Source organism: Vidua chalybeata, chromosome 27, assembly GCF_026979565.1.
Source record: "Vidua chalybeata isolate OUT-0048 chromosome 27, bVidCha1 merged haplotype, whole genome shotgun sequence".
In the NCBI taxonomy this organism is placed as follows: domain Eukaryota; kingdom Metazoa; phylum Chordata; class Aves; order Passeriformes; family Viduidae; genus Vidua; species Vidua chalybeata.
In genome coordinates, this window is record NC_071556.1 from 936,103 (window position 1) to 962,984 (window position 26,882).

The 26,882-nt window shown below is 63.6% G+C and overlaps 4 protein-coding genes across 6 annotated transcripts; 2 read left to right on the forward strand and 2 right to left on the reverse strand.

The window, feature by feature from the left end:
- The first annotated feature begins 1,016 nt into the window (after positions 1–1,016).
- On the forward strand, positions 1,017–6,498 carry CACTIN (cactin, spliceosome C complex subunit). 2 transcript variants are annotated; one of them, XM_053966020.1, is made up of 10 exons: positions 1,017–1,252; positions 1,606–2,089; positions 2,923–3,018; positions 3,459–3,604; positions 3,702–3,864; positions 3,968–4,085; positions 4,311–4,503; positions 4,832–4,954; positions 5,064–5,356; positions 5,821–6,498. In XM_053966020.1, exons 1-10 carry the CDS (start codon positions 1,032–1,034, stop codon positions 6,309–6,311), a joined length of 2,328 nt encoding a protein of 775 aa, XP_053821995.1. In that variant the 5' UTR covers positions 1,017–1,031; the 3' UTR covers positions 6,312–6,498. The 2 variants fall into 2 exon arrangements, with proteins under 2 accessions (XP_053821995.1, XP_053821996.1); XM_053966021.1 differs by having other exon boundaries at positions 5,088–5,356.
- Positions 6,499–9,187: 2,689 nt separating this feature from the next.
- TBXA2R (thromboxane A2 receptor) lies at positions 9,188–15,326 on the forward strand. Its single transcript, XM_053966225.1, has 3 exons — positions 9,188–9,257; positions 13,454–14,363; positions 14,821–15,326. The coding sequence occupies exons 2-3, from the start codon at positions 13,557–13,559 to the stop codon at positions 15,070–15,072; spliced, it is 1,059 nt and encodes a 352-aa protein (XP_053822200.1). The 5' UTR covers positions 9,188–9,257; positions 13,454–13,556; the 3' UTR covers positions 15,073–15,326.
- Positions 15,327–15,580: 254 nt separating this feature from the next.
- On the reverse strand, positions 15,581–18,062 carry GIPC3 (GIPC PDZ domain containing family member 3). The gene is made up of 6 exons (XM_053965937.1): positions 17,814–18,062; positions 17,184–17,369; positions 16,690–16,870; positions 16,147–16,259; positions 15,933–16,014; positions 15,581–15,732 (listed from the first exon to the last, which is right to left on the reverse strand). Exons 1-6 carry the CDS (start codon positions 18,060–18,062, stop codon positions 15,581–15,583), a joined length of 963 nt encoding a protein of 320 aa, XP_053821912.1.
- Positions 18,063–18,349: 287 nt separating this feature from the next.
- On the reverse strand, positions 18,350–25,968 carry HMG20B (high mobility group 20B). 2 transcript variants are annotated; one of them, XM_053966013.1, is made up of 10 exons: positions 25,468–25,968; positions 24,763–24,823; positions 22,369–22,468; positions 21,916–22,119; positions 21,609–21,729; positions 21,454–21,506; positions 21,108–21,183; positions 20,721–20,936; positions 20,172–20,304; positions 18,350–19,481 (listed from the first exon to the last, which is right to left on the reverse strand). In XM_053966013.1, exons 2-10 carry the CDS (start codon positions 24,798–24,800, stop codon positions 19,469–19,471), a joined length of 954 nt encoding a protein of 317 aa, XP_053821988.1. In that variant the 5' UTR covers positions 24,801–24,823; positions 25,468–25,968; the 3' UTR covers positions 18,350–19,468. The 2 variants fall into 2 exon arrangements, with proteins under 2 accessions (XP_053821988.1, XP_053821986.1); XM_053966011.1 differs by lacking the exon at positions 25,468–25,968 and having other exon boundaries at positions 24,763–24,884.
- Between the last annotated feature and the right edge of the window lie 914 nt (positions 25,969–26,882).

Genomic DNA, 26,882 nt, shown 5'->3' on the forward strand with positions numbered 1-26,882 from the left:
ATTTGACCCCGCAGGACAGCCCCTTCCCGCACAGGTCTGTGCCACTGCTGTCCTTCATCCCCATGGTCCCAGCTGGGATCTCAGACTCTGTGGGATATGCCCTGACCATTGCCTGGTGCTGGGGCTGCAGGTGAGCTCTCAGGTACGGGGCTGGCAGGAGAAAATGGGCATCTCTGTCCTTGAGTTTGCAGGCAGGTTCCTGTAAAGGCTCTGGGGCAAACGCAGGAGCTCGTAGAGACCCTCAACACACGCAGAGAGGATGCAGCTTTTGGTTGCTGCTGCCTTTCCAGCCACGTGTGCTGGAATTTCACGTTGGGGAGTTTTTTAGTGAAGCCAGAGCACTCACAGGCCTTGGTCCAAGGCAGGCAGAGGCGTTTGCAGGGCTCCATCGCCCCTGCATTCCCCTTCTCATTGCCAGCCACTGCTCCAGCGCCTCCCGAATGGACAAGAAGAAAGCCAGGGCTGAGGTGGTGTCTGGGGTCACGTCTGAGGGGTTTTCTGTCCATGCCTACCCGCGCCAAGCCTGTCCTGGAGGCTGTCCCTGCTCCCACCCCCGTCTGTCCTGGTGGCTGTCCCCGCGGATGTCGCTGTTCCCACACGTGTCCATGTCCGCGCTGCGCGTGCACCGCGTGCCGAATGTCCGGCGGGGCCGCGGCCGGGCGGGGACGCCGCTGTTGGGGTGTGATCCCATCTCTGCTCCGGGGCTCGAGGCCTGGGCGCTGTTTTTCTTTTCTCGGTTGTTTTGAAGGTTTTCCCCCTGCTTCTCCGGGTAGCCCCTTTTGCAGAGCTCTGTACCCCGCTCCGATAAAGCGTTCTGCGCTCCGTGCTGAGCTCTCCGCCTCCCTCCGTGAGGGCGCCGCGGGCACGGCCGGGCCGGGGAAGGGGCGGGGTCGGGGCAGGCTCCGCCCCCGGCACGGGGCTGCCCGCCGCCCGCCTGTCTGCGCCGGGGCCGCTGCTGGAGCGGGGCGGGCGCAGGCGGACGGTGGGGCAGCCTGGTGAGCTGAGGCCCCGGGGCGGAGCCGCCGCTGCCGATGGGCTCCGGGTCGCGCAGCCCGGCCCGGGGCGGCCGCTCGGACCGGGACCGGGAGAAGGAACGGGAAGGGGAGCGGGAGCGGGAAAGGGAAAGGGACCGGGAAAGGGAAAGGGAGCGGGATCGCGGGCGCTCGCGTTCCGGGAGCCACGGGCGGCGACACCGCAGCCAGAGCAAGAGCCGGAGCCGCAGTCGGGGCCGACGCCGGGAGCCGAGCTCGGGGTGAGTGCGCACCTGGCCCCGGGCGGCCGCGCCGTGGCTGTGGGGGAGCGGGGCCGGCGTGCCGGGGCCCGATCCGGCTGCTGTCCGCAGCGCCGGGCCCGGCGGGGCGGGAGGGGGAGCTCAGTCCCGCCGCTCTCGGGTAGGGCCGGGGACTGGGGGCGGACGGGAGGGCGGTCCCGAGCGCTGCTGACACCGGCCCGGGCCGGTCAGCGCCGGGGGTGCGGGTACCCCTCGCTGTCTCGGCGCTGCCGGTGGCGCCGGTGCTGGGCCGGCCTCACCTGCGGCGGGAGACGCTCCGTGCCCGGCACGGCCGTGCCCTCCTCCCGCTGAAGCCTGGCTGTGCTCCCCCCCAGCTCGGACTCCGGCGATGAGAGACAGAAATGGAAAAAGAAGAAAAGAAGCCGCAGCCGGGATCGGCACCGTAAGGACCGGAGGAAACACCGCTCACGGTCTCGGGGCCGCTCCTCCGGCTCCAGCCCGGAGCGCGGGCGGGACAGGGCACCGCGGAGCCGGGAGCGGCGCCGCAGGAGAGATGGATCCAAGTCCTCCGTGTCCTCCGTCAGCTCCCCCTCCCCGCCGCGGCCCCGGGAGGAGCCGGGGCAGCAGCTGAGCCTGCAGGAGCGGCTGAGGCTGAGGGAGGAGAAGAAGAAACAGGCGGCTCTGATGAAGGCCCTGGAGACGCCCGAGGAGAAGCGGGCACGGAGGCTGGCCAAGAAGGAGGCCAAGGAGAGAAAGAAGCGGGAGAAGATGGGCTGGGGTGAGGAGTACATGGGCTACACCAACACCGACAATCCCTTCGGGGACAACAACCTGCTGGGCACATTCATCTGGAGCAAGGTGAGCTCTGCCCTGGCCCTGCAGCCAAATGGAACAGGCAGGGGCAGTTAGGGGGATCTGTGCCTCAGCGGGGGTCTGTATCCAGGGCGCTGAGAGAAAATGGGTCGAGGACAGGAGAGGGTCTTGGAGCTGCTGAGTGCTGGGTGGCATTTACTGGGTCAGGGACATGGAGATGGTAATGGGAATGCTGCACTTTGGCTACAGGAACGGCAGAGGGCTGGGGGTGTTCAGGGTTAGGGAGAAGAGAAGGCTGTCTGGAGAAAAGGAGGCTCTGGGGAGACCTTAGAGCTCCTTCAGTGGCAACAAAGGCTCCAGGAGAGCTGGAGAGGAACTTGACAAGGACCTGGAGGGACAGGACAAGGGGAGTGACTTCCCACTGCCAGAGGACAGGGCTGGATGGGATATTGGGCAGGAATTGTTCCCTGGCAGGGTGGGCAGGCCCTGGCCCAGGGTGCCCAGAGCAGCTGTGGCTGCCCCAGGATCCCTGGCAGTGCCCAAGGCCAGGCTGAACGGGGCTTGGAGCAGCCTGGGATAGTGGAAGGTGTCCCTGCCATGGCAGGGGGTAGAACAAGATGATCTTTAAGGTCCCTTCCCTCATGATTCCATTATGCTTTCATGCTGGCATTCACCTCACCAGGCCAGATGGGCTATATGGGCTGAGCCTGGGTTTGCTGAGGGGCTTCAGGAGCAGCATTTGAGTGATTTAGAGACTTTCCACAGGATCAGACCTCACTCAAGCAGCAGAAATGGGTGAAGGGAGTAGCATTTGCTGGCCAGTGAGGGTCTGTGGAGGTCCTTGGGTTTCACAGCTTCCCTCTGCCATTTTGTTTAAGGCACTGGAAAAGAAAGGGATCAGCCATCTGGACGAGAAGGACCTGAAGGAGAGGAACAAGCGAATCCAGGAAGACAATCGTCTGGAGCTGCAGAAGGTGGGATAAGATGTCCTCTCCATGTCACCGTCTGACAGAGAACCAGAACAGCCTGGTTCTCACTGGGAAGTCCCCATTTTCTTCTCTTGGTTGTGTCTAGTCCTGTAGGACTGTGGGGGCCATAGAACCCTGACTCCTGCTATTCCAGGATGAGAAACTTCTTGCCTTAGGTTTGAGCCCAGGAGCTCAGGAGGTGCTGAGGAAGACAATGCCAGGTCATGACACTGAGGCACTCAGTTGTGCCTGTGTCCCCTGTCTCCCCCAGGGCTGGCAGTGAGCCCAGGCAACCTGGCCCCGCTGGCTCCCCACTCTCCAGGAGCTTGGGCTGATGGCAGGGGCCAAGGCAACTCGGGGACAGGTCACGTCATGGCTGTGTCCTCAAGCAGGTGTCTGCACGGGGCCCCATCCACAGTGGCCTCAAACTCTGTCACCCTGGGCAGGTGAAGCAGCTGCGCCTGGAGCGGGAGCGGGAAAAAGCCATGCGGGAGCAGGAGCTGGAGATGCTGCAGCGGGAGAAGGAGGCAGAGCACTTCAAAACGTGGGAAGAACAGGAGGACAACTTCCACTTGCAGCAGGCCAAGCTGCGGTAGGTGTGCACCTGCTCAGAGCCAGGCCTGGCAGGGAGCAGAGGATGGCACTGCTCAGTGTCCCCCACTGTCCCTCTGTTCCTGTGCCTTCGCCAGGTCTAAGATCCGGATTCGGGATGGGAGGGCGAAACCCATTGATCTTCTGGCCAAGTACATCAGCGCAGAGGACGATGACCTGGCTGTGGAGATGCACGAGCCCTACACCTTCCTCAATGGCTTGACCGTCTCCGACATGGAGGACCTGGTGGAGGACATCCAGGTGCCTGCTCTGCTGCCCCTCTGCCAGGCTCAGAGCTTCTCTACCAGCTCTGCTCTCCTGCCCCTGGTGTGGAGCAGGTGCCTGATGAGTCTTCTGCCTGCAGGTGTACATGGAGCTGGAGCAAGGAAAGAACGTGGACTTCTGGAGGGACATGACTATCATCACGGAGGATGAGATAGCCAAGCTCCGCAAGCTGGAGGCCTCCGGGAAAGGAGGACCAGGTGAGCAGGAGAGCAGAGCTTGGTGTGGGTGTTGGGTCTCTGAGTGGTGGGTCACATAGGGCACTGTGTGTGCTCAGGCTCAGAGGGGCTCTCTTGGACCTGCTGGATGGAGGCTGTTGGGTCTGGCAGCTGTCCCTGGCTGGGGTGCGCTGGCCCCCTGTCAGCAGAACCGGGATGAGTGTGGCTGAGAGCCCGGAGACCGACCGGCTGCCCTCACCTGTCCAGGGGAGCGTCGGGATGGTGTCAACGCCTCGGTCAGCTCCGATGTGCAGTCCGTGTTCAAGGGGAAGACATACAACCAGCTGCAAGCCCTGTACCAGGGCATTGAGAGCAAGATCCGGGCGGGAGGGCCCAACCTGGACATCGGGTACTGGGAGAGCCTCCTGCAGCAGCTGAAGGCTTACATGGCTCGGGCCAGGTGAGAGCAGAGAGTGGGGGCAGTGCAGACCCTGCATGGGCAGAGCTGGGGAGGCATAAACCCAGTTGGAGGAGGGAATGGGGGAGGGTGTTCTACCTTCTCTGAGATGGCTGATTTCCAAGAGGGGGAGCAGGGTGGGACACCCAGTCCCTTCTGCAGTGGTGATGTTTAGTGAGATCTCCAAGAGAGAACTGAACTGGGGCTTATTCAGCCCAAAGCCATCCAAGCCTGGCAGGTTTCTGCCCATGGAGGTGGGTGTCAAAGCTTTGGGCAGTGGGAGTGAGGTGGTTCTGCTGGGTGGGACCCGACAGCTCCTCTCCTCTCTCAGGTTGCGGGAGCGGCACCAGGACGTGCTGCGTCAGAAGTTGTACAAGCTGAAGCAGGAGCAGGGTGTGGAGAGCGAACCGCTCTTCCCCATCATCAAGCGGGAGCCGGCTTCCCCCAGTGACAGGTGAGCAAACGCCTGGGCTTGTCCCCAGGCACAGAGCAGTCTTGTGCCCTCACCCTTCCCGAGGCAGAGCTCAGGTGAGCAGCCAACGAGGGTACCATCCCCGTCCCAGTCCTCTCTTCTCCCTTCCATGCAGGCTGGATCCCGAGGAGAGCCTTGAGGCACAGCCAGGGCCGTCCTCAGAGCCAGAGGCAGAGCAAGACACAGAGGCCAAAGGAGAGGCGGAGGGGGAGGCCGTGCTTATGGAGGAGGATCTGATCCAGCAGAGCCTGGATGACTACGACGCGGGCAAGTACAGCCCCCGGCTGCTGGGCCCCAACGAGCTGCCCTTCGATGCCCACGTGCTGGAGGCCGAGGAGGACACACACCGCCTGCTGCTCCTGCGCCAGCAGCTCCAGGTGACAGGTGAGCCCCAGGGCAGGCCCTGCGCCCACCACCTTTGCAGCCTGCCCAGCATGGGGGACGTGCAGGACTGGAGGGGACACTGCCCTCAGGAAAGGGCAAGAGCTGGATCTGAGTCAGGCACCCAGAGCTGATCTGGCAGAGGGGTGCCCCTGGAGCAAAGGGCACCGTGGCCTGGGCAGGAGCAGGGAGATGGTGTTCAGGCTGCTGTGGCTCCCTGGGGGACCTGCCTCAGTACCACCAAGGTGTTTGGGTGCAGACAGGCAGGAGGGGTGTTGTGGTTGAGTTTTCCTGCACAACTCAGCCCAGTGCTCACTCAGAGACCACAGGGCAGCCTGTGCATTCCTGTATCCAGTTCTGCATCCTCCGCACAGCAGCTCCTTCTCTCTGCATGCCTTGGAGCAGTGTCGCATGGCCCAGGCCTGGCTGGCATTGCAGAACCTGATGTCACCTCTCCTCCCCTATAGGTGACGCTTCCGAGAGCACTGACGACATCTTCTTCCGTAAGGCCAAGGAGGGCATGGGCGCGGACGAGGCGCAGTTCAGCGTGGAGATGCCGCTCACGGGCAAGGCCTATCTGTGGGCTGACAAGTACCGGCCCCGCAAGCCCCGCTTCTTCAACCGTGTGCACACAGGCTTCGAGTGGAACAAGTACAACCAGACCCACTATGACTTCGACAACCCTCCCCCCAAGATCGTGCAGGGTTATAAGTTCAACATCTTCTACCCCGACCTCATTGACAAGCGCTCGACGCCCGAGTACTTCCTGGAGGCCTGCCAGGACAACAAAGACTTTGCCATCCTGCGCTTCCATGCCGGGCCACCCTATGAGGACATCGCCTTCAAGATCGTCAACAGGGAGTGGGAGTATTCCCACCGCCACGGCTTCCGCTGTCAGTTTGCCAATGGCATCTTCCAGCTCTGGTTCCACTTCAAGCGTTACCGGTACCGCCGGTGAGGGCTCGGCACTCTCAGACACCTGTCAGGGGTGGGCAGGGGCTCTCATCCCACGGCACAGACACTGTTTGCTGCATGGCCCCAAGGCCTGGCCCAGCACTGGGCATGTTCCTGAGGCTTTTCTCTGTCTTTAAATTTATCATGAAGGACCGTGAGACTTTGGTATAAATAAAATAAGGGTTATTTTAGCCATGAGATCCTGGGCATGGGCACCCCCATTGCTCCCAATCCCAACACTTCTTCCCCCTTATCAGTGCCAGACCAGTCCAGCTGCTGCTCCCCAGCTGGAGTCACAGGGCTCTTGACTGGACCAGTTCAGCACTGCCCTGTGTCCTGCTTCATAGAGGGGCCCCTCACCCTCTCCCAGGCCCTATTCCTGGCACGTCATCCCCTGGGATCTGGCTTCCCCAGCCTGGGAGCACTGCCACATCCCTCAGTCCTGGCTGGGGCATGGGAGCCTTTAGTGCTGCACGGCGCCTGCTCTGGTGGAGCAGAGGAGAGGGATGCTGGTTGGGATATTTCCTTACAGGGGAAAATCCGGATTCCAGAGCCTGCAGTCCCTCCCACCCCATGCCTTTGAGGCTCTCCCTGCCCTGGGCAAGAAGCAGTTGCACTCTCCAGTATCCTGTTGATGAGGTAGGGGTTCCTGAGGGCCTCTAGTGATGTTGAGACGGGTTTTGGCACCTTAGGGGCACTTCAGGGTTGAGGTGGGACTGGCTGGTGTTGGTCCCACCAGATGATCACCATGGGCACAGCTACACTCCTCTGGGATCACCCCACATGGCTCCATCCCCACAAGCCTCCAAACCCCAGGATATGCCCGTTCAGGCAGGCAGGATGAGGTGCTGGTGAGTAGTGCCTGGGGGTGCAGAAGCTTCTGCCCTAGCTTCCCCAAGAGGCCATTTCCTACCTGCATCCAGCCTCTCCCCAGTACAGGCCCATGGTGCAGGGACTTAGGGGGCTGCCCAGGTCCCCCAGCACTAGGCTAGAGCCAAGCCTGCTGTGCAGGGGCCTTCAAGCCCTTGGGGGCTGCCCCATGGCTCAGGGGTGTTGCCTTGTCCTGGCTCTGCTGGCAGGATCCAGCTGCAGAGCCACCATGGGAGCTGGTGCTCAGGAGGCTTCCGTTCCTGCCCTGGTCACCCACACTTGTGGGGCTTGGCCTGCCTGCAGATGGGGGTGGGGGACCCTAACTGCCTTGGTCCTGCACATGGGTACCCCCTCCCCATGCTGCCAGACATCCCCAGGGCCAGCAGCTGCACCGGACACGTTCCCTGGCCTCTCCTTCCTGGCAGTTATTTCCAGCTGCTGCCTGTGCAGGGGGGGTTTCAGGGCTCAGCACAGGAAGTGAGTGAAGGCCTGGCCAGGGAGGAGGAAACGAGGAAAAAAACCCAAACGCCAAAGCTGGTGATTGGTGCCCTCCCTGCTCAGCTGCCAGGCAGAGCCTCCCTTCTCATAGCCCGTGCCTTTCCCTCCTGGGCACACACAGAGGTGGGGGAACTCTCCCAAAAACGTCCCGCTGTATCTCCAGCTGGAACTGGGTCCATGTCCTCTTCCAGGCACGGCATTTTCCCTGCATGTCTGACTGCAGGCCCTGGATGGGGTCACTGAGCAGCCAGAGGAGCCTGAGCCCCGAGAGCTGCTGCAGCCTCTGGGCATGTCCTGGGGCCAGATCAGGGTCTGTACTCGACTGAAGCCCCTGACGACTTTCCCCTGACCTGGCTGCTCTCAGCGCTCCTCCTTGTCCACGGGACAAGCTGCCACGGCGCAGCCCTGAGCTGTGCAGGGAACACAGCGGCTCGTCCGGGTCACGCCCGGGCGGGGCAGTCGGTGGAGCTGCCCCGTGTCCCATCATCCGTGATGGGCTCAGCTGCTCCCGGGCACACCCCGGCCCCACCTGGGACAGCAGCGGCCGAGCCCCGCGCGTTCCGCTGCCGGTGGGGCCGCTCCTGCTCCTGGCACTCAGGGCCAGCGCGATCCAGCTCGGCGGGCTGGCCCTGCCTTCCGCCGGGGCTTTCGCTGCGACAATCTTTGCTCCAAACTAAGGGATAGCGGGATGATGGGCTCTGCAGCCCCTCGCTGCCGATCCGGTGCTAGGAAAACCTGCCTGGGCACCCACGTGAGCGCCGAGCCGCTGTGCCCCTTGCTCGCCTTGACGGGATGTCCCTGCGGGCCCCGCGGACTCCGGCGCTCCCAGCTCTGAGGCCAGAGCCGAGGTCTGCCCCTCCTCGGCGGAGCACGAGGAGCAGCAACCGAGGCTGTCGCGTCCTGAGACCATGGGAGAGAACACTGCCTGGGGACGTGCCACCGCTGCTGGTCTCGGGTTTGGACAGCGCAGCGACATCCCGAGCTCGGAGATGCCGGGCTGGGAAAACCCCCGGGAGTTGAATCCCCCAGGGCAGGGACGGCCGGGGCTGCGGGAGCACCCTGGGACCCACCCCAGCGCCCGGAGCCGCAGCTGCCTCATCCCTCGCGGGTCCCGGGGTCGCTGCGGGGCTCGGCGGGGACGCCCCCTCTGTTGGACCCCACCGCGGTGCGGGTCCTGCCGGGGGGGCGGCACGGCCGGAGCGCCCCCGCCTCAAGCCCGCCCGGGCAGGGACTCGCTCGAGTAAACAAGTGAGTAACGGGGCGGGAGCGCAGCCCCGAACGGACCCAGCCGCGGGTGCCTCCGCCAGGGGGGCTTTGGGCACCGGGGGGGCTGCACCGGAGGGACGCTGTCGGGACCCCGGGGCGCTGCCCGGACGGGGGGCGATGGGGCCGGGGGGCCACCCTCGCCTGAAGGCCCGACCCGAGCAGGGAGGGAGCGGAGAGGGACGGGGCCGGTTCCGGGGGGCGCGGCGAGCCCGGCCTTCCCCCGCCCCGCGGCGGAGCTGAGCTGAGCCGAGCCGGGCTGAGCCGAGCCCGGCAGGGCTGAGCCGAGCCGAGCCGGGTGGGTCCCGCCGGCAGCGAGGTAGGGCTCGGGTCTGTGCGGGGAGGGAGGCGTTGGAGGGGAGCGAGAGATACGGGGCCAAGGGACAAAGAGCCCGGAAGGCTGGGATGGACGGACAGAGACGGGGATGGGCGGACAGACCGCCGAGTTGGAACTAACGGAGCGGCTGTGCGGGGCTCGTGGGGCTGTGTAGGACGGTCGGGTCTCCAGCGGCTCCCAGGGCTCTCGGGGCGCTCGCGGCCGACTTCGCACACAGCCCCGAGGATCGGGGGCGTTTCGAGGGAGGGGAAGCGGAGACCCCATAGTGGAGGACGGACACATGGTGTCCCCGCTCCCCCCACTGTCTGTCTGTCCCCGGGACCGAGGGTCCGCGACGGCCGTATCTTCGGCGTCCCGTCGGAACCGGGATTTGCTGTCGGAGCTCCCCCGCCGGTTCGGGTCCCCCCGCCCGCCGCCACCCGCCCCCCGCCCCCATGTGCCGCTGGCTCCTCTGGGAAGAGCCGGAGAAGGACGAGGAAAGGCTCAGGAAAGGGCCTAAAAGGAAGGGTCTATTTCGGGCTGTCGGAACGGGCGGCCCAGCAGCCTCGAAGCTCTCGAGATGCCGCGACGCTGCGGGCGGAGGCGGCCGTGGTGCGGGGGACCCTGGTGCCCCAGGGCTGCCGAGCCCCAGCTTCTGCACTCCAGGGCACCCGGGCTGATCCTCCAGCCACCGCCTGCCCGGCTCCGGGGCCCTGGAGATTGTAATGGGGATGTTTCCCAGTCAATGGTTTCGCAGTCAGACGAGAGGCTAGGGACCTCTGCCCTGGGCCACAGCGAGGACAGTTATCATGCCTGGCAGGATTCGTCCCGCGTGTCACTGCTTCCCAGAAATGTCCTCTGTCTTGGGTGTCCTAGGGATGTCTCTGACAGAGACCAGGCCAACTTCCTCAGGAGCAGGTCCTTGTGACGGTTGTGGGTCCAGGGAGAAACACTGCTGCCCTGCCAAGTCCTCATCCCCATGGTCTTTCCTGTCCTAGCTGATGACCTCGACCTGATTTGATCTCCCAGAGCCCCAGGCTGGAGGGAGGTGGCAGTGGGACCACACCCATCCCTGACAGGTGACACAGTGTCCCATGGGACCACCTGCACCAGGAACATCAGGCTGTGGAGACAGGAGGGATCATGCAGGAAGGTCATTGTCCTGGAAAGCTCCAGCGAGCAGAGGGTGGCCACACAAGGGATAAATGCAAATGCCCTGCAGCATCCTCTGCATGGCTGCCCTGTGGTTAAGCACCACATCCAGATGCAGACCCCGGGTCCAGGGTACCATGGGGTGTGGGGGAGACACTGCTGTCTCGTTTGGGGGTCCCTTTGCAGGTGTGTGGTGTCTCTCCCAGCCCCCACCCCAGCGTGATACTGCAAGCCCTGTCCAGGCCCCATGCCCAGTCCTGCCTGGGGAAGCCTGGGGAAGCCGTGAGCTGGGGCAGAAGCTGATAAGGAGCAGCTTCCCACACTCCCCATCTGCCTTTCCCTCCCTCCCCTCGGATGTGGCCAGGGCAGGAAGCAGTGCCCAGCAGAGGCAGGGCAGCCTTGGTGCATCTGTAGCAGGACCCAAACCTGCGGTGCTGCTAGGAGCCCCCTACACCCCACTGCCAGTGCCCCACAGCCTCCAACAGAACATTTCAGAGCTAGCTCCTCTCCTCCAGAATTTTACCCCAGCACCCCTTGCCAAACCCTTGCTCCCCTGGCACATCCATTTTGCTGGCTCCAGAACCCCACGCCCGAGCACAGGGGGTCAGTGGGGGCAGTCCCTGGGCTCAGAGACCTGCTGTCCCCACATGTGTCCATCCTCCTGCATCCCCCTGTGATGGGGGGAATGGCAAGTGGGGACCCCCCACCCCCACATGAGCCCCTTCCCAGAGGCAGCACTGTTGTGTTCTGGCACAGCAGAGGTTCACTCCCAGCCCTGGAGCTGCTGAGTGGCCCCTTGTAAATATTTGATTCTCTCTAAGTGTTGTGCCCAGCTGAGGCAACTCTGCACAGGGGGGTCCCAGCTGCTCAGCCCTCAGAGTCCTCTGAGCCCCAGGGTCCCTGTCCAGGCCATAGTGGGGTCCAGGCTGTGCTCTTGTCAGGCAGGAGGTGAAGGGAGGACAGTGAGGGGATGTAGATAATGGTGGGATTTGGAGCTTCTGGGGCTGCTGCCTCCTTGCCTGGCCAAGGTACCACTGCAAAGAGACCCCCCCACCACTGGGCACTGCAGGGAGGGGTCATACCCTGCCACAGTGAGCCAGTGGGCAGCCAGGAGCACCCTGTGGCTGTGAGCACCCAGGTAACGGGGACAGCAGGGCAGCATGAACCCCAGGGAGCAGAGGGAGCACCCTGGGACAAGGGGAAATGTTTGGGAACAGTGTGGGCAGATACATGGCAAGGGGCAGCTGGAGTGGGACTGTCACACCAGGCACTCACGTGGCACCACTGTGGGGCAGGGGTGACTTTGTCACCTCTCAGAGGACATGGGAAAGGCTGGTGACTCCTTAGGGTCTTAGAATGTCATGCTGAGACCTCACCACGTGTCTGCAGGGCCGATGCCTCTGGGGCTGACGCGGTCCCTCGGGGCCCAGTGAGAACAAACAGCAGCGAGTTTTCACTCTTGGCTCATGGAAAAAGCCAGGCCCACCCTCACAGTGATTCACCACCATGTTCCGCCAGCCCCCCACACAGGACAGGAGAGGGATGGGGCCGAGCCACCAGCACCATCCCTGGCCCTCTCCCTGCTGCCCAGGGCTGCAGGTCCGTGACACGGCCGGCGCGGGCACGGGCAGGGTGCCGGCGCCCTCGCCCCGCGTGTCACCGGGATGAGGCCCCGGAGGGTGTTGCAATGCCTGGCCCCATCCCAGCCCTGCCGGGCTGTGGGATCAGCACATGCCTCGGGTGTGTGCAGGGGCTCCCAGCCCTGGGGCCACCCTGGCACCAGGGGCCAGAGAGGGGTTGGCAGTGAGGGGTGTCTGGGTGAGGCGCAGGGCATGGGGACCCAGAGCCAGGCCAGTGATGGACAAACAGCCAGGGCTGGCAATGATCAGAGCTGGTGTGAGGTTTAACCTCAATGAGGGACAGAAGACAGGTGGCAGCGCCACCCTGCACGAGGGAGGAGCACTGTAGTGGGGGCTTTGCAGGGGTGGCATGTTGGGTAGGGCTGGGCATCTCACCGGGCATTCTACTGGGGCTTCTGGGCTGAGGACCATGTCAGCCAGGAGGGGAAGTGGGGTGGCAAGAACATCCACAGCCTGGAGAAATGGGTCCCAGGAGAAGAGGGGGGGTGTGGTCCCTGTGGGGGTCTGTGCCCCAGGCTGTCCAGTCCCTACTGCTGCCACGTCTCTGTCCTGTCCCACATCATCCCATTTGCAGCCTGGACTAATTTGCAATGGAGGGCCATGTAGGACCAGGAGTTGGACTTGATGAACCTTGTGGATCCCTTCCAACCCAGGATATTCCTTGAGTCTATGATTTCCAGATGCTTCCCAGGCCAAGTGAGGTAGAGTGACACTGACCAGGCTGTCCACCACCACGGCCATCCCTGTCACAGCCACTGTCCTGGTGACAAACTCACAGCTCCCACTCTGAGGGGTGCCAGAAAGGCAGAGCAGGTCTGTCACCCACACTGGCTGTGATTTGGACACGATGCCAGGGTTGCAGCACAGCAAACCTGAGGTACAAGTTTGAAGCTGTACCTCAGGTTTCCCCACCACACTGAAGGAATGGGGCATCTTCACAATGAGCCAGGGGTTTACGCTCAGGCAGAGTGTCAGGATCATGCTGTGGTGCAGCCACTCTGTGCCTTCATCCTTCAGATGTGTCCCCCACCGTGATGGAGGGTGATGGCCCAGGGATCTCTGGCTATGTCCCCCTGGGGCAGGAGGGAGCCAGGCAGTCAAAGCTGAGTTTCCCCCAGCACCCGCTGTGCCAGGATTCAGACTCGTGGCTGCAGCCCCATGTGGCTCCTGGCCTGGGACAGTTAATCCCAGCAGCTGTAGGGCTGCAGCCCTTGGCACCCTCTGCAGCTGTGCCTGGGGGCGGCATGAGCTGGGTCCTGCCCTGGTGTCCCTCTCCATGGGCTGGGGATTCACCCTGATGTCCCTCTCCGCAGACCCTGGAGGACCCCGTATCTGCAGGCTCAGGATGGATGATGGGTGGGCTTGGCCACAGGGAGCAGCCCTAAATTCCCTCTGTTCCCCCTGCAGGGTGAGGTGGGATTGGTGCTGGCAGCGGCGGGGGGCTCCAGCCATGGAGCAGAGCCAGGTGGGTGCCTGAGGCTGCTGGAAGGAGCAGGAGGGCGTGCGGGACATGGAGCCCCCCAACAGCAGCACGGCCAGGCAGGCGGACTCGTGCTTCGGGGTGTTCAATGCCAGCGATGGCCGTGCCAGCGCACAGAACAGCATCGCCTCACCCTGGTTCTCCACGGCCTTCGGCCTCATCGGCCTCTGTTCCAACCTCTTTGCCCTCTGCGTCCTGGTCAGCTCCTCCCGCAAGCTCTCCAGCCAGGCCCGCTCCTCCTTCCTCATCTTCCTCTGTGGGCTGGTGGTCACAGACTTCATGGGGCTGCTGGTGACAGCCTCGGTCATCATCCCCTACCACTTCACCAAGTTCTCCTGGGCCAAGGTCGACCCTGGCTGCCACCTCTGCAACTTCCTCGGCTTCTCCATGGTCTTCTTCGGGCAGTGCCCGCTGCTGCTGGGGGCCACCATGGCCGGGGAGCGCTTCTTGGGCATCAACCGCCCCTTCTCGCGCTCCACCAGCCTCTCCAAGCGCCGCGCCTGGGCCATTGTGGGGCTGGTGTGGGGCTTCTCCTGCGTGCTGGGACTGCTGCCGGTGTTCGGGCTGGGGCGCTACACGCTGCAGTTCCCTGGCTCCTGGTGCTTCCTCACCCTCCTGCCCGACACTGGCAACGTCATCTTCTGCCTGCTCTTTGCACTGCTGGGCATCCTCTCCGTGCTGCTCTCCTTCGTCCTCAACACCGTCAGCGTGGTCACACTCTGCCGCGTCTACCACGACCGCGAGTCGGTGCAGCGGCGCCGTGACAGTGAGGTGGAGATGATGGTGCAGCTCGTGGGCATCATGATCATCGCCACCATCTGCTGGATGCCCCTCCTGGTGAGGCCTCTGTCCTGGTGTGCCCCATCACCACCCCTCCGTGTCCCTCCTGGGTCTTCACGTCCCCCCTGTTCCTCCTTGTGAGGGTCTTTGTGTCACCTGTTCTTCCTTGTGGGGTCTCAGTCTTGGTGTGCTCCCCCCACCTCCCTCCAATGTCCCTCCTGGGGCTTGGTGTCCCCCACCCTTCACAGTGAGGTCCCAGCTTTCATGGTGTCCTCTCCATGTCCCCGCTAGGGAGGTTCCAGGCCTGGGGGTGTCCCCTTGGTAAGACCTCCCCTGCCAGTGTCCCCCTGCCACCTCTCTACACCCCGAGTTGGCCCCTGGTGACAGGCAGAGCAGTGCCCCAAGCCGGGCCAGGACTCCTCCAAGGGGCTCAGTGCCTCGACCTTCATCACTTCCCCACCTTGGAGCAGCTCATGGATTCTCCACTGACACTTTTGTCCCCTTCTCCCCCCAGATCTTCATTGTCCAGACGGTCCTACAGCACCTGCCTGGCCAGGCCCAGGTGCTGCCCACGGACACGCAGGAGATGCTGCTGATCTACATCCGCATGGTCACCTGGAACCAGATCCTGGACCCCTGGGTGTACATCCTGTTCCGTCGGGCCGTGCTGCAGCGGGTGTACCCCCGGCTGCCCCCCCGGGCCTCCATAGTCTCCCTCAGCCCCTCCCTGCCCCGCAAGCTCACTGCCGGCTCTGTCCTGCAGTAGCACCCTGGGGACGGGCACTGGGCAGGGGGACATGGCCATCCCCATCCCACCCCCACAGGGGATCCTCATTACCTGCATCCAGGGGCTTCCCCCCTCACAAGCCCGATAGCCAAAGTGCTGTCAGGGGGCACAGGGCTGCTTCCCCCTCCCCGTCCCCAATAAAGCACAGCTCGTGCAGCTCTTGGTGCCTGCTGGGGGTGACCACCCGGGGGGGCCCCGGGAAGGTACCTGGGAGGAACCCACCCTGCTGACAATCAGAGCAACAGCCCTTCTCCTCCAGTCTCTCCTTTAATGAGCCACAGCCACTGCCCACCACATTGGGGGATGTGCAAGGGGGATCCTCAGGAAGGTGGCTGGGTTGGGTGCCTTCTGTCCCCCAAGCCAAGGGACAGATCTAGGTGCTGCTCAGGAGGGTGTGGGGGACAGGATGGGGACCCCCACCAGCACCTCAGCCCCAGATGGGGTGGGGATGAGGTGGGGGCGTGGGGAGAGGATAAAAGTGACCCAGCTACTCCTTATCCCCCTTGGGGTGGCAGACGGCTGCCCACACCTCGGCCACAAACTCCTGGGGGAAGGCGAACTCGCCCAGCACCGAGTCCAGCCCCTGGGCAAGCTGGGCCACGCTGGGGCTGCCCTTGGCAGCCTCCACCATCGTCGAGGCTGTTCGGGAGAAGAGGGAGGTCAGGGCCAGTGTGAGGGGCTGGGACAGGAGCAGGGGAAGAGGCAGGAGCTGGTGGGGCAGGAGGAGGAGCTGGGTCAGTGCAGGGGCTGGGGAAGGGGCAGGGTCAGGACAGGGGCAGGTCAGTGGTAGGGGTAGGAGCAGGGTCAGCTCCAGGTCAGGGTCCAGGCCCCCTCCTCACCCAGCTCGCTGTCGCGGATGCCCATGTAACTCTCCAGCAGATCGTCCACCCGCCGGGCATCCTCTTCCTCGGAGGGGCTGGGCTGGGGGCGAGGCGCCCGGGGGTGAGTGCTGGGCAGCGCAGGGAGCACCCAGGGGCACGGGGATGCTCATCCCCACCCTGGCACAGGGTGAGCAGCCATAGGCTCGGGATGGGGGACTCGGGTGGACCTTACCCCCTCCTCCAGCACGGCCGGACCCTGTGTCCGCAGCCGCAGCGTTTCCTTCCCACTGGCCACTCTGCCTTCGCCTGGGGATTTGCCTGTCCGTGTGCGCTGCCCGATCATGTCTGTGCCCCGGGACGGGGGGTGAGGGCAGAGGCAGGACCGGGCATCCCCAGCCACTGCCCGGCCATCCCCCAGCCCCCCAGGGGCACTGCAGGGTGAGCCGTGTGTGGGACGGGGGGGGGGGGGGCAGTAAGGGACACCCAGGGGTGCAGCGGGGGGGATGCTCGTGGTTATGAGGTGCTCATGGATGCTCTGGGCAACGCTCACAGAGCAAGGGGGTGCCCACGGGGGCACGAGCAGGTGTGGGCACCTGCATGTGGGTGTCCCAGGGCTGTGGGGTACACACACATAGTGGGGGTGCAGAGGGGTACACACAGGGGGCACTAAACCCTGGGAGGCACTCGGTCGCTGGGGAGGGGCTGCAGGGCCACAGGGGCCTGGGGACAATCCCAGGGTTCCCAGGGCAAGAGCAGGGGGACCTTCCCAACTCACCAAAGGCCTTTTTTGGCTGGACCAGGCGGAGGGTGAAGGGCTGAGCCCGCGGCAGCTCCCGCAGCATCCGGGCCACCTCGTAGTGCCGGCAGCCCACGATGGTGTGGTCGTTGATGGCCTCGATGCTGTCCCCCACACACACTGTCTGCAGCCGGTTGATGATGCTCCCCTCCTTGATCCTCTGGGGACCACGGTGGGACAGGGACACAGCGACCACACGGCTCAAGGGGACAGTCAGACACAGCCCCCATCCCAACCCACGCACAACCACCTCAGTGGTCCCATGCCCTTTGCTAGTCAGGTCAGGCAGGGAAGCCCTTCCAAATGTCCCCACGGCAGGGGAGATCCCCAGGGCCAGGGTGGACCCAGGGAAGGACTGATGTGGGGAGTCAGGGAGGAGCCTGGTGCCAGGGAGGGGATGCACAGGGGATGTCACCTGCAGGGCCACAGTCCCCAGGGCTGCCCCAGCCCTGGGTTGCTCCCTGGGGGTTCACCTTGATGAAGGCGTAGCCGGCCCCGTTGTCTGTGATGGTGAGGCCAAGTGCGTCCTCTGTCTTGGTCACCTCCACCTCCTTGGTCTCACCCCGGACGTGGGCGAAGATGAAATCCTCCAGGCCAATCTGTCCCCCCAGCAGCTTCTGCATGTCCACTTTGTGCGTGTTGAGCGTGCAGAAGAGGATCTGCCCCGGGGAACCCCATCAGCAGGGACTGGGGACACCCCACTAGGGCAAGAGGTGTCAGGGGAGCCATGGCCAGTTCAGGGGGATTCAATCAGATCTGGGCACTGCTGGAACAGAGGGGCCCAGGGACCCCCAGCCTGCCTGGGGACCCTGCACTGCCCATCCCTGTGCACCTTCCCCCAGCTCCAGGCAGCTGGATTCAGCCAGGAACTGCAGCCACAGCTCCTTGCCCACATACGGGGGGGAAACTGAAGCACAGAGCCCCCAAGCCCTCCCCAGAAGAGCAAATAACACTCCCTGAGGCCATAACACTCTTCCAGAAAATTTTGGGGACTACATTTGCAAGCATCTGGTGACTTGGGGGGAGCACAGGCCACAGACAGTGCCTCAGGGTGGGTGTCCCTGCCTGGTTGGAAGACCCCGCCCCAGGCCACAGCCCCTCACCTCGGTGGGCGAGATGTCGAAGACCTCGGCGATTTTGGCGTAGAGCTCCTTGACGTTGGTGAAGCCCTCGATGCGCCCCGTGGGGCTGCCGTGGGCCAGCTGCGTGTGGAACACCAGCCTGGGCCGGGCGCGGGGAGCCCGGGGGGCTGTGGGGCCGGGCAGCTCGGGGGTCCCCGGCTCCTGCCTCACGCCGTTCTCCATGGGGCCGCCCTCGGGGGGCTGCCGGCCGTGCCTGCCCGCCCGCTGCATCCCTGCGGCGCTGCTGAATTATGGATGGGGCTGGCTCCCCGCCGGCCGTAAGGTGATCCCCGCAGCCGGGAACCTGAGCCGGTGGCGCAGGTCACCCGCGGGGATCGGGTGAGCTCTGCCACGTAGGAAGAGCCCCGGCCCCGAGCCAGCACCATCACCTCCTCCCCAGCCGGGGCTGGGGGCTGCAGCGATGGGCTCAGGGCTGTCACCCACGGATCCACCCCAACAATCAAGCCCAGGATCAGCTCCAGAGCTCCCGCTGAGCACAGACACAAAGAGACCAGAGCGGTTTTCTCCCACATTTATTGCTCCCATCTCCATCCCCAGCCGAGCGGCAGCACGAGATGGCAAATGGCAGATGCACAGCGCAGGCCCGGCAAGCGAGGGAGGGGTGGGAACACCCCGGTCCCCGTCAGACCCAGGGCCAGGGCCAGGCCCATGTAGTGCTAAGTAAGAAAATAAGACACTCTCTAATTACACAGTCTGAGATTAATGACAGGCAGTCCCGGGGACACCAAGCCTGACCCCGGTTGCCAGCACAGTGGTCCCACAAGAGCAGGGGGGCTCAGGCAAAAGGGGCAGGAGGCAAAAGCCAGTGCAGCACACCCAGGGTCCCTGCAAGCAGGAAAGGGTCAGTCACAGCTCCCCTGCTACAGGGGTCCCCACCCTAGGACAAGGTGAGTCCCAGCTCCCCTCTTCCAGGAGTCCCCACAATGGGAGGGGGTCAGTCCCAGCTTTCCTCTGCTTCCTTCCCCAGGAGGGGGTCACAGTTCCAGCTCCCCTCTGGCCTAGAGAGTTTTATTGTTTGCAAGAGTTCACTGCCTGGTCCCAGATATGGAGGGGAAGGAGGCTGACAGGGGCAGGGGCTGAAGGCACCCATCAAATAAAAGCTGAGGCAGGTGGTGGGAAGGAGCTGCCCTCATGCCCTTGCTGGGATGGGACCAAGGGGCTCCCAAACTGGCCAGGGAACAGGAGGCAGCACCAGGACCAAGGGGGTCCTGGTCACTCCACAGTCCCCACAGCCCCAGTTCACCCTAATGGGATGTGTTCACTCCAGGCCCAAACCCACCATCCCCTGCCCCAGTCAGGCTTCAGGGAGCCCCTGGTTGGCAAGGCATGGCTGGGGGGCCTAGGGGAAAACCAGGAGTGCTCAAACCAATGCTGAGCCTCTCCCAGCACTGCCCCAGCTGGGCTCTCAGCCCTGTCACGGCTTGTCCCCCAAAGCTCAAGGTCCCTGGAACTTGTGCAGCCGTGGCTCGGGTGGTCAGGGCTGGGGGTCCTGGCTGCAGGAAGGTGCAAGGGGTAGGGGGAGCAGCCAGAGCCCCTGCAGAGACTGTCCCTTGAGTGAGCTCCAAGGGACAGGCCTGGGGTCCAGCCAGGTCCGGGGTCTGGAAGGACTGGTCCTCTCACAAGTGTTCACTGAGGAGGGAGAAAAGCATAGCTGAGTCACAGAATTCCACAATGGTTTGGATTGGAAAGAGTCCTAAAGTTCATCCAGCTTCTCCCTCTGCCATGGCAGGGACACCTTCCACTGTGCCAGGCTGCTCCAAGCCCTGCCCAGCCTGGCCTTGGGCACTGCCAGGGATCCAGGGGCAGCCACAGCTGCTCTGGGCACCCTGGGCCAGGGCCTGCCCACCCTGCCAGGGAACAATTCCTGCCCAAGATCCCATCCAGCCCTGCCCTCTGGCAGTGGCAGCCATTCCCTGGGTCCTGTCCCTCCAGGCCTTGTCCCCAGTCCCTCTCCAGCTCTCCTGGAGCCCCTTCATGCCCTGCCAGGGGCTCTGAGCTCTCCCTGGAGCCTTCTCCTCTCCAGGGGAGCACCCCCAGCTCTCCCAGCCTGGCTCCAGAGCAGAGGGGCTCCAGCCCCTTCGTGGAGCATCTCTGTGAGCTTCCCTGGACTTGCTCCAACAGATCAGCATCTTTGGACATGGAGACACCTCCTGAATTCAGGGACTAGGCTTCCCTCTCCCACAGCTCCCTGGAGCAGCTGCACCATCTCTGCCTATCTCTGTCCACACCTTTCCTGCTCAGCTCCCATCGCCACCAGCTGGAGCTCAACCCTGCAGTGCCATGGGGACACCTGTGCCACGGTCCCAGCCCTGCACTCACCTGGCAATCCGGGACAGGATCTCCTTGACACGCAGCACCAGCGGCTCATGCTGCAGGGGATTGCTCTCAATGGCACTGTGCAGTTTGGCCATGTAGAAGTCCAGGGTGCTCAGCGTGGGGGTCTCCCCAGTGCCTGTGAGGTGACAGCCCAGTGAGCAGGGCCGGCAGGTCCCCAGCCCAACCTGCTCATGCGCTGGGGACTGCAGGAGGGATCCCAGCGCCAGATGCCATCTCCTGCAGTGGCACAAGCCCAGAAACACAAGGATTTGGGCCAATCTGGGGTGCAGCTGTGTGTGTGTGGATCCAGAGAAGGAGGGATCCCAGCCTGCCCTGCCCCAGGACAGGGAAGCCAGCTGGCTGTCACATCCCTGGGCTTCCTGGACAGCTCCCCAGGTGTTGCAGCATCCCACCCCAGCAGCAGATGGGCACTTACCACCACCCCACTGCCCCACAGTGCTCCCCTGCATGGGATGCGGGGACCCTTCAGTGCCCCTCTGCCCAGGCAGGGGTCCCAGCAGCTGGGGGGCCCCATGGCTGCCCCCAACTCACCAGGGATGGGGAGGGAGGCGAAGCTGGCAGTGAGGGCCTGCCGCACAGACTGGAGCTGCTGCTGCAGGGCCAGGGTCTGCCGCTCCTCCTGCACCAGCTCCTGCTCCAGCTTCTCCTTGGCGCAGTTCATGCTCTCCGTGTGCTTCTGCAGGATGGCGTTCTGCTCCTCGAACTCTGTGTTCATCTTGCGCAGGCGCCGCAGCTCGGCCTCCCGGGCTGTGGGACAGCACCGTGTCCGTGGGGACAGACCCTGGACACCCCCCTCATCCCAAACCCAAAGCCAGGCCAAACACAGCTCTTCCAAGCAGCTGTGTCACCAATACCCATGCTCCAGCCAGGACCTGGAACCTCCACACGGGCTTCCCAAGGACCCTCCACAGCCCCTACCCTTGTTTTGGTCCAAGAACTCCTCGGTGAAGATGGGCACATCGAAGGTGGAGAAGGTGTCGCTGCACTCACCAGCCTGAGAGATGAGAGGGAGAGGTTGGGTAGGGCTGAGCCCACCAGAGGGGACCCCATCACCTTGGGGCCGGGCTGATGAGGGCACCGGGACAGGGTGAGGGCTGGCCCTGTCTGGCAAGTGAGGGGGGAGGACGGCTATGCTCTGCCTCCCACCCCTCCAGGAACCTGGGACTCACAGCCTCAGAACTCCCTCTGCCCACCCACACCTGCAGCCAGCCCAGCAGTGTGAGTGCCTCAGTTTCCCCACAGGAAAGATCGGACAGGGCCTTACCTTGTGCGGGTGCCCGTTGAGTAGGGTGTTCACGGCCACTGCACCCACGTCCTCTGCAGGGGAGGAAGGAGGTCACCCCAGGGCCCAGCCTCATGTCCCTGAAAGGCTCTGGCAGCACCTGGCTGGATCCTGAAGCCATTGCTCACACAACCCACCTTTTTTGATCTTTTTCTCCTGGATCTTCTCCGTGCACATTTTGTAGGCCTCTGACTGCTGGTACTCCCGCAGCTCCTTCATGTACTGCTGCTTCTCCCGCTCCGCCTCGTCCAGGTACCGCTGTGGTGGGTCACAGAGGGGCCTCAGCCTGACCCAACCCAACCTGTCAGGATCTGCTGACCCCTCCCTGCCCAGCTTCCACTCCTCAGCACTGGGCCCAGCACCTTTCTTGAAGCAAGCTCAGGGGTTTGGGGAGCAGGCTCTGGAGCTGCTCAGCCCTGGGGGGTCTCCGCTGGGGGCCAGTACCTGCTTCTCTGAGAGCTGCAGTTTGCTCCACTCTGCTCCCAGCATCTTTGTGATCTCTGGGAAGGGCAGGTCGGGATGCTGCGTGCGGATCTGCTCGCGCCGCTCGTTCAGGAAGCGCACGTAGCCCGTCACAGGGGCTTTGGGGCCATTGGGAAGGATCTTCTTCCTCTTCTTGCCCTTGGGCCAGCCCCTCTTCTTCACCGGCTGGCACCCATGGGGAAAGGACAGCCCATCAGGGATCAGAACCATCTCATCAGTGGGACACAGGAGCAGCCGCCAGGCCCACGCAGCCCTCAAGGCAAAGTCTGAGCCCTTCCCTGGCCCGTGGCCACAGCCACAGACTCATGTGGGCTGCTGCAGGGCAAGCGGAGGGGCAGGGACAGCCCTGGGCTGGGCACCTTGGGCCCCACTCCCAGGGATGGTGTGAGCAGGGACACGGGCTCTGGGACTCACCTCCTCCTCTGGCTTCTCGCCGCCCACCCGCGCCGACTCCCCCTTCTCCTGTTTGATGGCCACCACGAAGTTCCCATGCTGAGCCTTGCCCGTGGCATGTCTGCAACCAGAACACTGTCAGAGGGCTGGGACACCATGGGGACCAACAGTGACACATGCCCCAGCAGCATGACCTCGCACCCCCTGAGTCAAACAACCCCAAACCCAGCTATGGAGCCCTTCTTCCCATGAGGGGAGGCTACAGCAGAGCAATGGCACTGAAGCAGAGCCCAGCACTGTGAGCAGGGCAGCCCTGCACACTAAAGCTGCCCTGAGGTCTGGTGGCAGCCCTGGGACTCGTCAGGGACATTTGGATGGGGGTTGGCTCTTGGGGTCAGGTAACATTGACAGTCACATCCCTGCCTGTCACCTGGGCTTGGGACACACCTTGGTGAGGAGTCCCAAGGGACTCTGCAAGGGAGCAGGAGCCACAGGGGTTTGGATCATGGCACCAGGGGCACCACCTGGGAGCATCACCCACATCCCAGGAACCCAGGAGGCAGAGCATGAGGGCAGGGCACTGGCTTGAGCTGCTCTGGCCAGAACCACCCCAGCAGGTTTGTGCTGTCTGTGACACCTCCCTGACACCTCGAGCGGCTGCACTGCAGGGCCCAGCCCCTCTCCCCAGGTCACTTCCACGGCTTCATGGATCAGCTGCTGCTTCGGGGAGAGCCTCCCTGCCCGAGGGATGGAGCCAGCTGGAGGAGGTGCCGGGGGGTTAGGGCACCCCAGGTGGGTAGAGCCTCTGTGTCCCACCACAGCATCACCCTGGGGCACCCTAACCCCCTGGCACCTCCTCCAGCTGGCTCCATCCCCCAGCTCTGTCCCATTCATACCCCAGGGTCCTCAAGGCAGCTCCTGTTCTGCTGGAAATGTCCTCACCATGTCAGGGGAGCCACAAAGGGCTCCTGAGTATCACCAAATGATGCTCGCTTGGGTTCCAACCCAGTACCCAGACTTGAGAACCAGCCCAGGACCAAACACAAGCCTTGGCACGCACGTGCCAAAAGCCACAGTGATCCCAACCTGCTCAGGATGCACCTTGGAATTTCCCTTGTGTTTACCACATCATGTACCTGGAGCAAACCCCAATCCCTGCAGAGACCCTAAGCTATTGCTCTCCATTTATCACCCAGACAAGCCATCCCTGCAGTTAACTTAGGGGGCCCCTTCTTCAAGCCCCCAGAACAGAGCCTGACACTGCAGTGGCCTTTGTAGAAAAAGTGGGACATGTCCCTCCACCAGGATCAGAGGCCAACCAGTGCCCTGAATATGGGCCAACACCCCCACATTCACAAAAAAAACCCACAGGAATGTGTGAGACCACCTCTTCTTCCAGCTCCTGGGTAAAAAGAACCCTCTGAGGTTGTGCAGGGTCATGGCCAGCCTTTGGCTTTATCAGCTCCAAGAGCAATGTTCTCAGTGATGTCCACAGCATCATCGTGTTCGCCAGGAACAGGCTGACACCCTCCAGCACCAGACAGATCACCCTCCCCCCTTGTGATCCAGATTCCTCGAATGCCTAAGGATGCTTTGAAAAGTAAAGTTATCTCAGATAAGATTCCTCCTTAGCCAGTTCATTCTGGCATCCACCTCCTTCCACCTCTGAGGCGCTTCCCCATCTGCCAGTCCCCGTGTCAGGAGGGCCAAGGACAACTCAGGACAGCACAAATCTCAGAGAAATTCAGCCCTTGCTGGTTCTGATCTTCCAATGTGCTTAGAATCACAGAATCCTGAAATATCCAGAGCTGGAAGGGACCCACAGGGATCATCAGTGCAGCCCTGTCCCTGCACAGCTGCCCCAACAACCCCACCCTGAGCATCCCTGAGAGCGCTGGCCAAACGCTCCTGGAGCTCTGGCAGCCTCGGGGCCGGGACCATTCCCTGGGGAGCCTGGGCAGTGCCAGCAGCCTCGGGGGGAAGAACCTTTCCCTGAGCTCCATGCCAAGCCCTGGCACAGCTCCAGCCCTTCCTGGCCTCCTGTCCCTGGCCCAGAGCAGAGCTCAGCCCCTGCCCCTCTGCCTCCCCTCGGGAGGAGCTGCAGCCCCCGAGGAGCCTCCCCTCAGTCTCCTGTGCTGCAGCTGAACGAGCCAAGTGCCCTCAGCCGCTCCTCAGCCCCTTCCCCAGCTCCGTGTCCCTCCTTGGGACACTCTCCAGCAGCTTTGGGTCCTCCTGACCTTGTGGTGCCCAAAGTGCCCCCAGCACTGGAGGTGAGGCTGCCCCAGTGCAGAGCAGAGTGGGACAATCCCTCCTCAGCACACTCAGACCACCCTCAAGGCTTGGAAGGGGGTGAGTTTCTGCTGCTCTTTCACCAGGGGCACTGACACACAACAGGGAGGAGGTGGTGGCACTTACAGCAGGGCGGTAGGCGGCTGCTTGATGCTGTGGGCCATGGGCAGGGGTCTCGGTCAGCACCCTGGGGACAGAGCACAGTTGGCACTGTCATTGGGTGATGGTGCCCACCGGGGTCTCCCTGCCGAAACCCCCCCTCGGAGGCGTCTCCCTCGTGGAGAAATCACAGGACCCCTCCCCGAACGGCATCTCCTCCCAGCCAGCCCCCTACTGGCCTCTCCACCCGCCCCAGCCCCCAGGATCCCGGCACAGGCTCCAGCCCGCTCCCACTGACCCACCCCTCCCTGGGGGTGCCATCGCAGCCCCCACGGGCTCATCCTCCTGGCCCCACTCCCACCGCGATCCCCAGCGACCCCTGAGCCCTCCCCCGCAGGAAGCCCCCTTCCCAAGACCCAACAGCTTCATCCCCAAAACACTCCGCGCCCCTCGCACCCCCTCACCGGTCCCGCCCTCCCTCTTGGGGTCCCATCGCAGCGCCCCAATGGGCTCGCCCTCATAACCCGCGACTCGCCGAGCCCCCCCAGGAGTCCCGAGAGGGGCGCCCCTCCCAGAGGATCCCCCACAGGATCACCCCGCAGGAGCCCCCCAAGGAACGCCCTTCCCACAGGATTCCCCCCCCCAGGAGCTCCCCCAGAGGATTCCCCACAGGATCCCCCCACAGGATCCCCCCAGGCTCCCCCGTCCGGACCCGCCGCCGCCGCCGCTCACCTGACCACGCCCCTCTATTATTATGCAAACGAGGCTCCCGCCGCACCGCCGCCGATTGGCCGCTCGGCGCCGACTCGCTGAGCGCAGCCAGACGCGGGTTGGCTGGATGTGGTGACGTCAGAGGGAAGCGGCGGAAGGGGGACCGGGGCTGTCGGGCGCGGCGCGCGCGCGCTGCTGGCGGCCCGACCAATCAGCAGCCGGCGTGGGGACAAGGAAGTGTTGTGGCAGGGCAGCGCCTTAAAGGGGCAACAACAAAGAGGTGGGGACGCACCTCCTGCGGTCCTCTGTGGGCAGCGCTTTAAAGGGGCAAGGCCATGGCGGCGTCCCACCGCCGCCGCCCCGTGCCGGTGACCCCAGTGTCTTCCCATCGCTCCCAGTAACCTCAGTGCCCACCTCGGAGCTGAGCCACTGATTCAGCTACCCTGCTCCACCGCTCCCAGCAATCCCAATACCCACCCAGCAGGGGGTACCCATGACACCAGTACTTATCCTAGAGTCCCAGTGACCCCAGTACTCCCCCAACACTGCTTCCCGTCACCCCAGTACAGCCCATACTGGTCCCAGTGACTCCATTAAACACACAAGGGGAGGTCCCCCACGACCTCCAGTCTGCTCCCAGTGTCTCCAGTATTCACACAGTTGGGGATCCCCATGATGCCTGTAGTCACCACAGAGTCCCAGTGACCCTAATACTCCACTCTAGAGGGTCTCAGTGCTCCCAGTACTGCTCATACTGGTCCCAGTCACAACAGTACCTACTCAACAGGAGCTCCCGGCTGCCCAAGTAAGCCCACACTACTCTCAGTGACACCAGTATTCACCCAACAGGGGGTGTCCCATGACTCCAGTAGCCACCCCAGAGTCCCAGTGGTCCCAGTGACACCACGCTGTCCCCAGCAACCCCAGTGGTTCGGGTTGGGGCCCATAATGGCCCCGGGCACATCATTACCCAGAATGTCCCAGTCACCCCAGAACCCCCTCATGACTCCTACTAACCCCAGTGCCCATCCAAACAGGGGGTCCCCATGACATCTGTAGTCATCCTAGTGTCCCAGTGACTCCCAGCTGACTGGTTCCAGTGCCCACAATCCCTGTACCCTCACTGCTGTAGTCTGACACTCCCCACTAGGTGCATACTGGAGTATTTGGGTGACTGGGAGCAGTGTGATGGTGGACTGGGATCACTGGAACTCAGACAACTGCAGGTATCATGGGGACCCCTCACTTGAATACCGGAGTTGCTGGGAGCAGCAAGGATATACTGGTGTCACTGGAATTCTGGGGTGCCTACTGGCAGCATGGGGGCCATCCCCTTGCTGAGGTGGGTACTGAGGTCACTGGGAGCAGTGTGGAGGTACTGGAGTGACTGGGACATTCCCTTGTGGGTAATGGGACTGTTACAGGCAGCGCTGGTG

Coding starts and splice junctions, on each gene's coding strand:
- GIPC3 (XM_053965937.1), bottom strand. CDS start 18,062: ATGCAGCGGGCGGGCAGGCACGGCCGGCAGCCCCCCGAGGGCGGCCCC. Junction 16,015..16,146: donor CGGCCGTGCTGGAGGAGGGG/GTAAGGTCCACC, acceptor CCTCGCCCCCAG/CCCAGCCCCTCCGAGGAAGA. Junction 15,733..15,932: donor CATCCGCGACAGCGAGCTGG/GTGAGGAGGGGG, acceptor TCTCCCGAACAG/CCTCGACGATGGTGGAGGCT.
- HMG20B (XM_053966013.1), bottom strand. CDS start 24,800: ATGGCCCACAGCATCAAGCAGCCGCCTACCGCCCTGCT. Junction 22,469..24,762: donor CAGCCGCCTACCGCCCTGCT/GTAAGTGCCACC, acceptor TTCTGGTTGCAG/ACATGCCACGGGCAAGGCTC. Junction 20,305..20,720: donor CGCCTCCCTCCCCATCCCTG/GTGAGTTGGGGG, acceptor GTCACCTCACAG/GCACTGGGGAGACCCCCACG.
- TBXA2R (XM_053966225.1), top strand. CDS start 13,557: ATGGAGCCCCCCAACAGCAGCACGGCCAGGCAGGCGGACTCGTGCTTC. Junction 14,364..14,820: donor TCTGCTGGATGCCCCTCCTG/GTGAGGCCTCTG, acceptor TTCTCCCCCCAG/ATCTTCATTGTCCAGACGGT.
- CACTIN (XM_053966020.1), top strand. CDS start 1,032: ATGGGCTCCGGGTCGCGCAGCCCGGCCCGGGGCGGCCGCTCGGACCGG. Junction 3,605..3,701: donor TTGCAGCAGGCCAAGCTGCG/GTAGGTGTGCAC, acceptor TGCCTTCGCCAG/GTCTAAGATCCGGATTCGGG. Junction 4,955..5,063: donor CCGGCTTCCCCCAGTGACAG/GTGAGCAAACGC, acceptor TCCCCGTCCCAG/TCCTCTCTTCTCCCTTCCAT.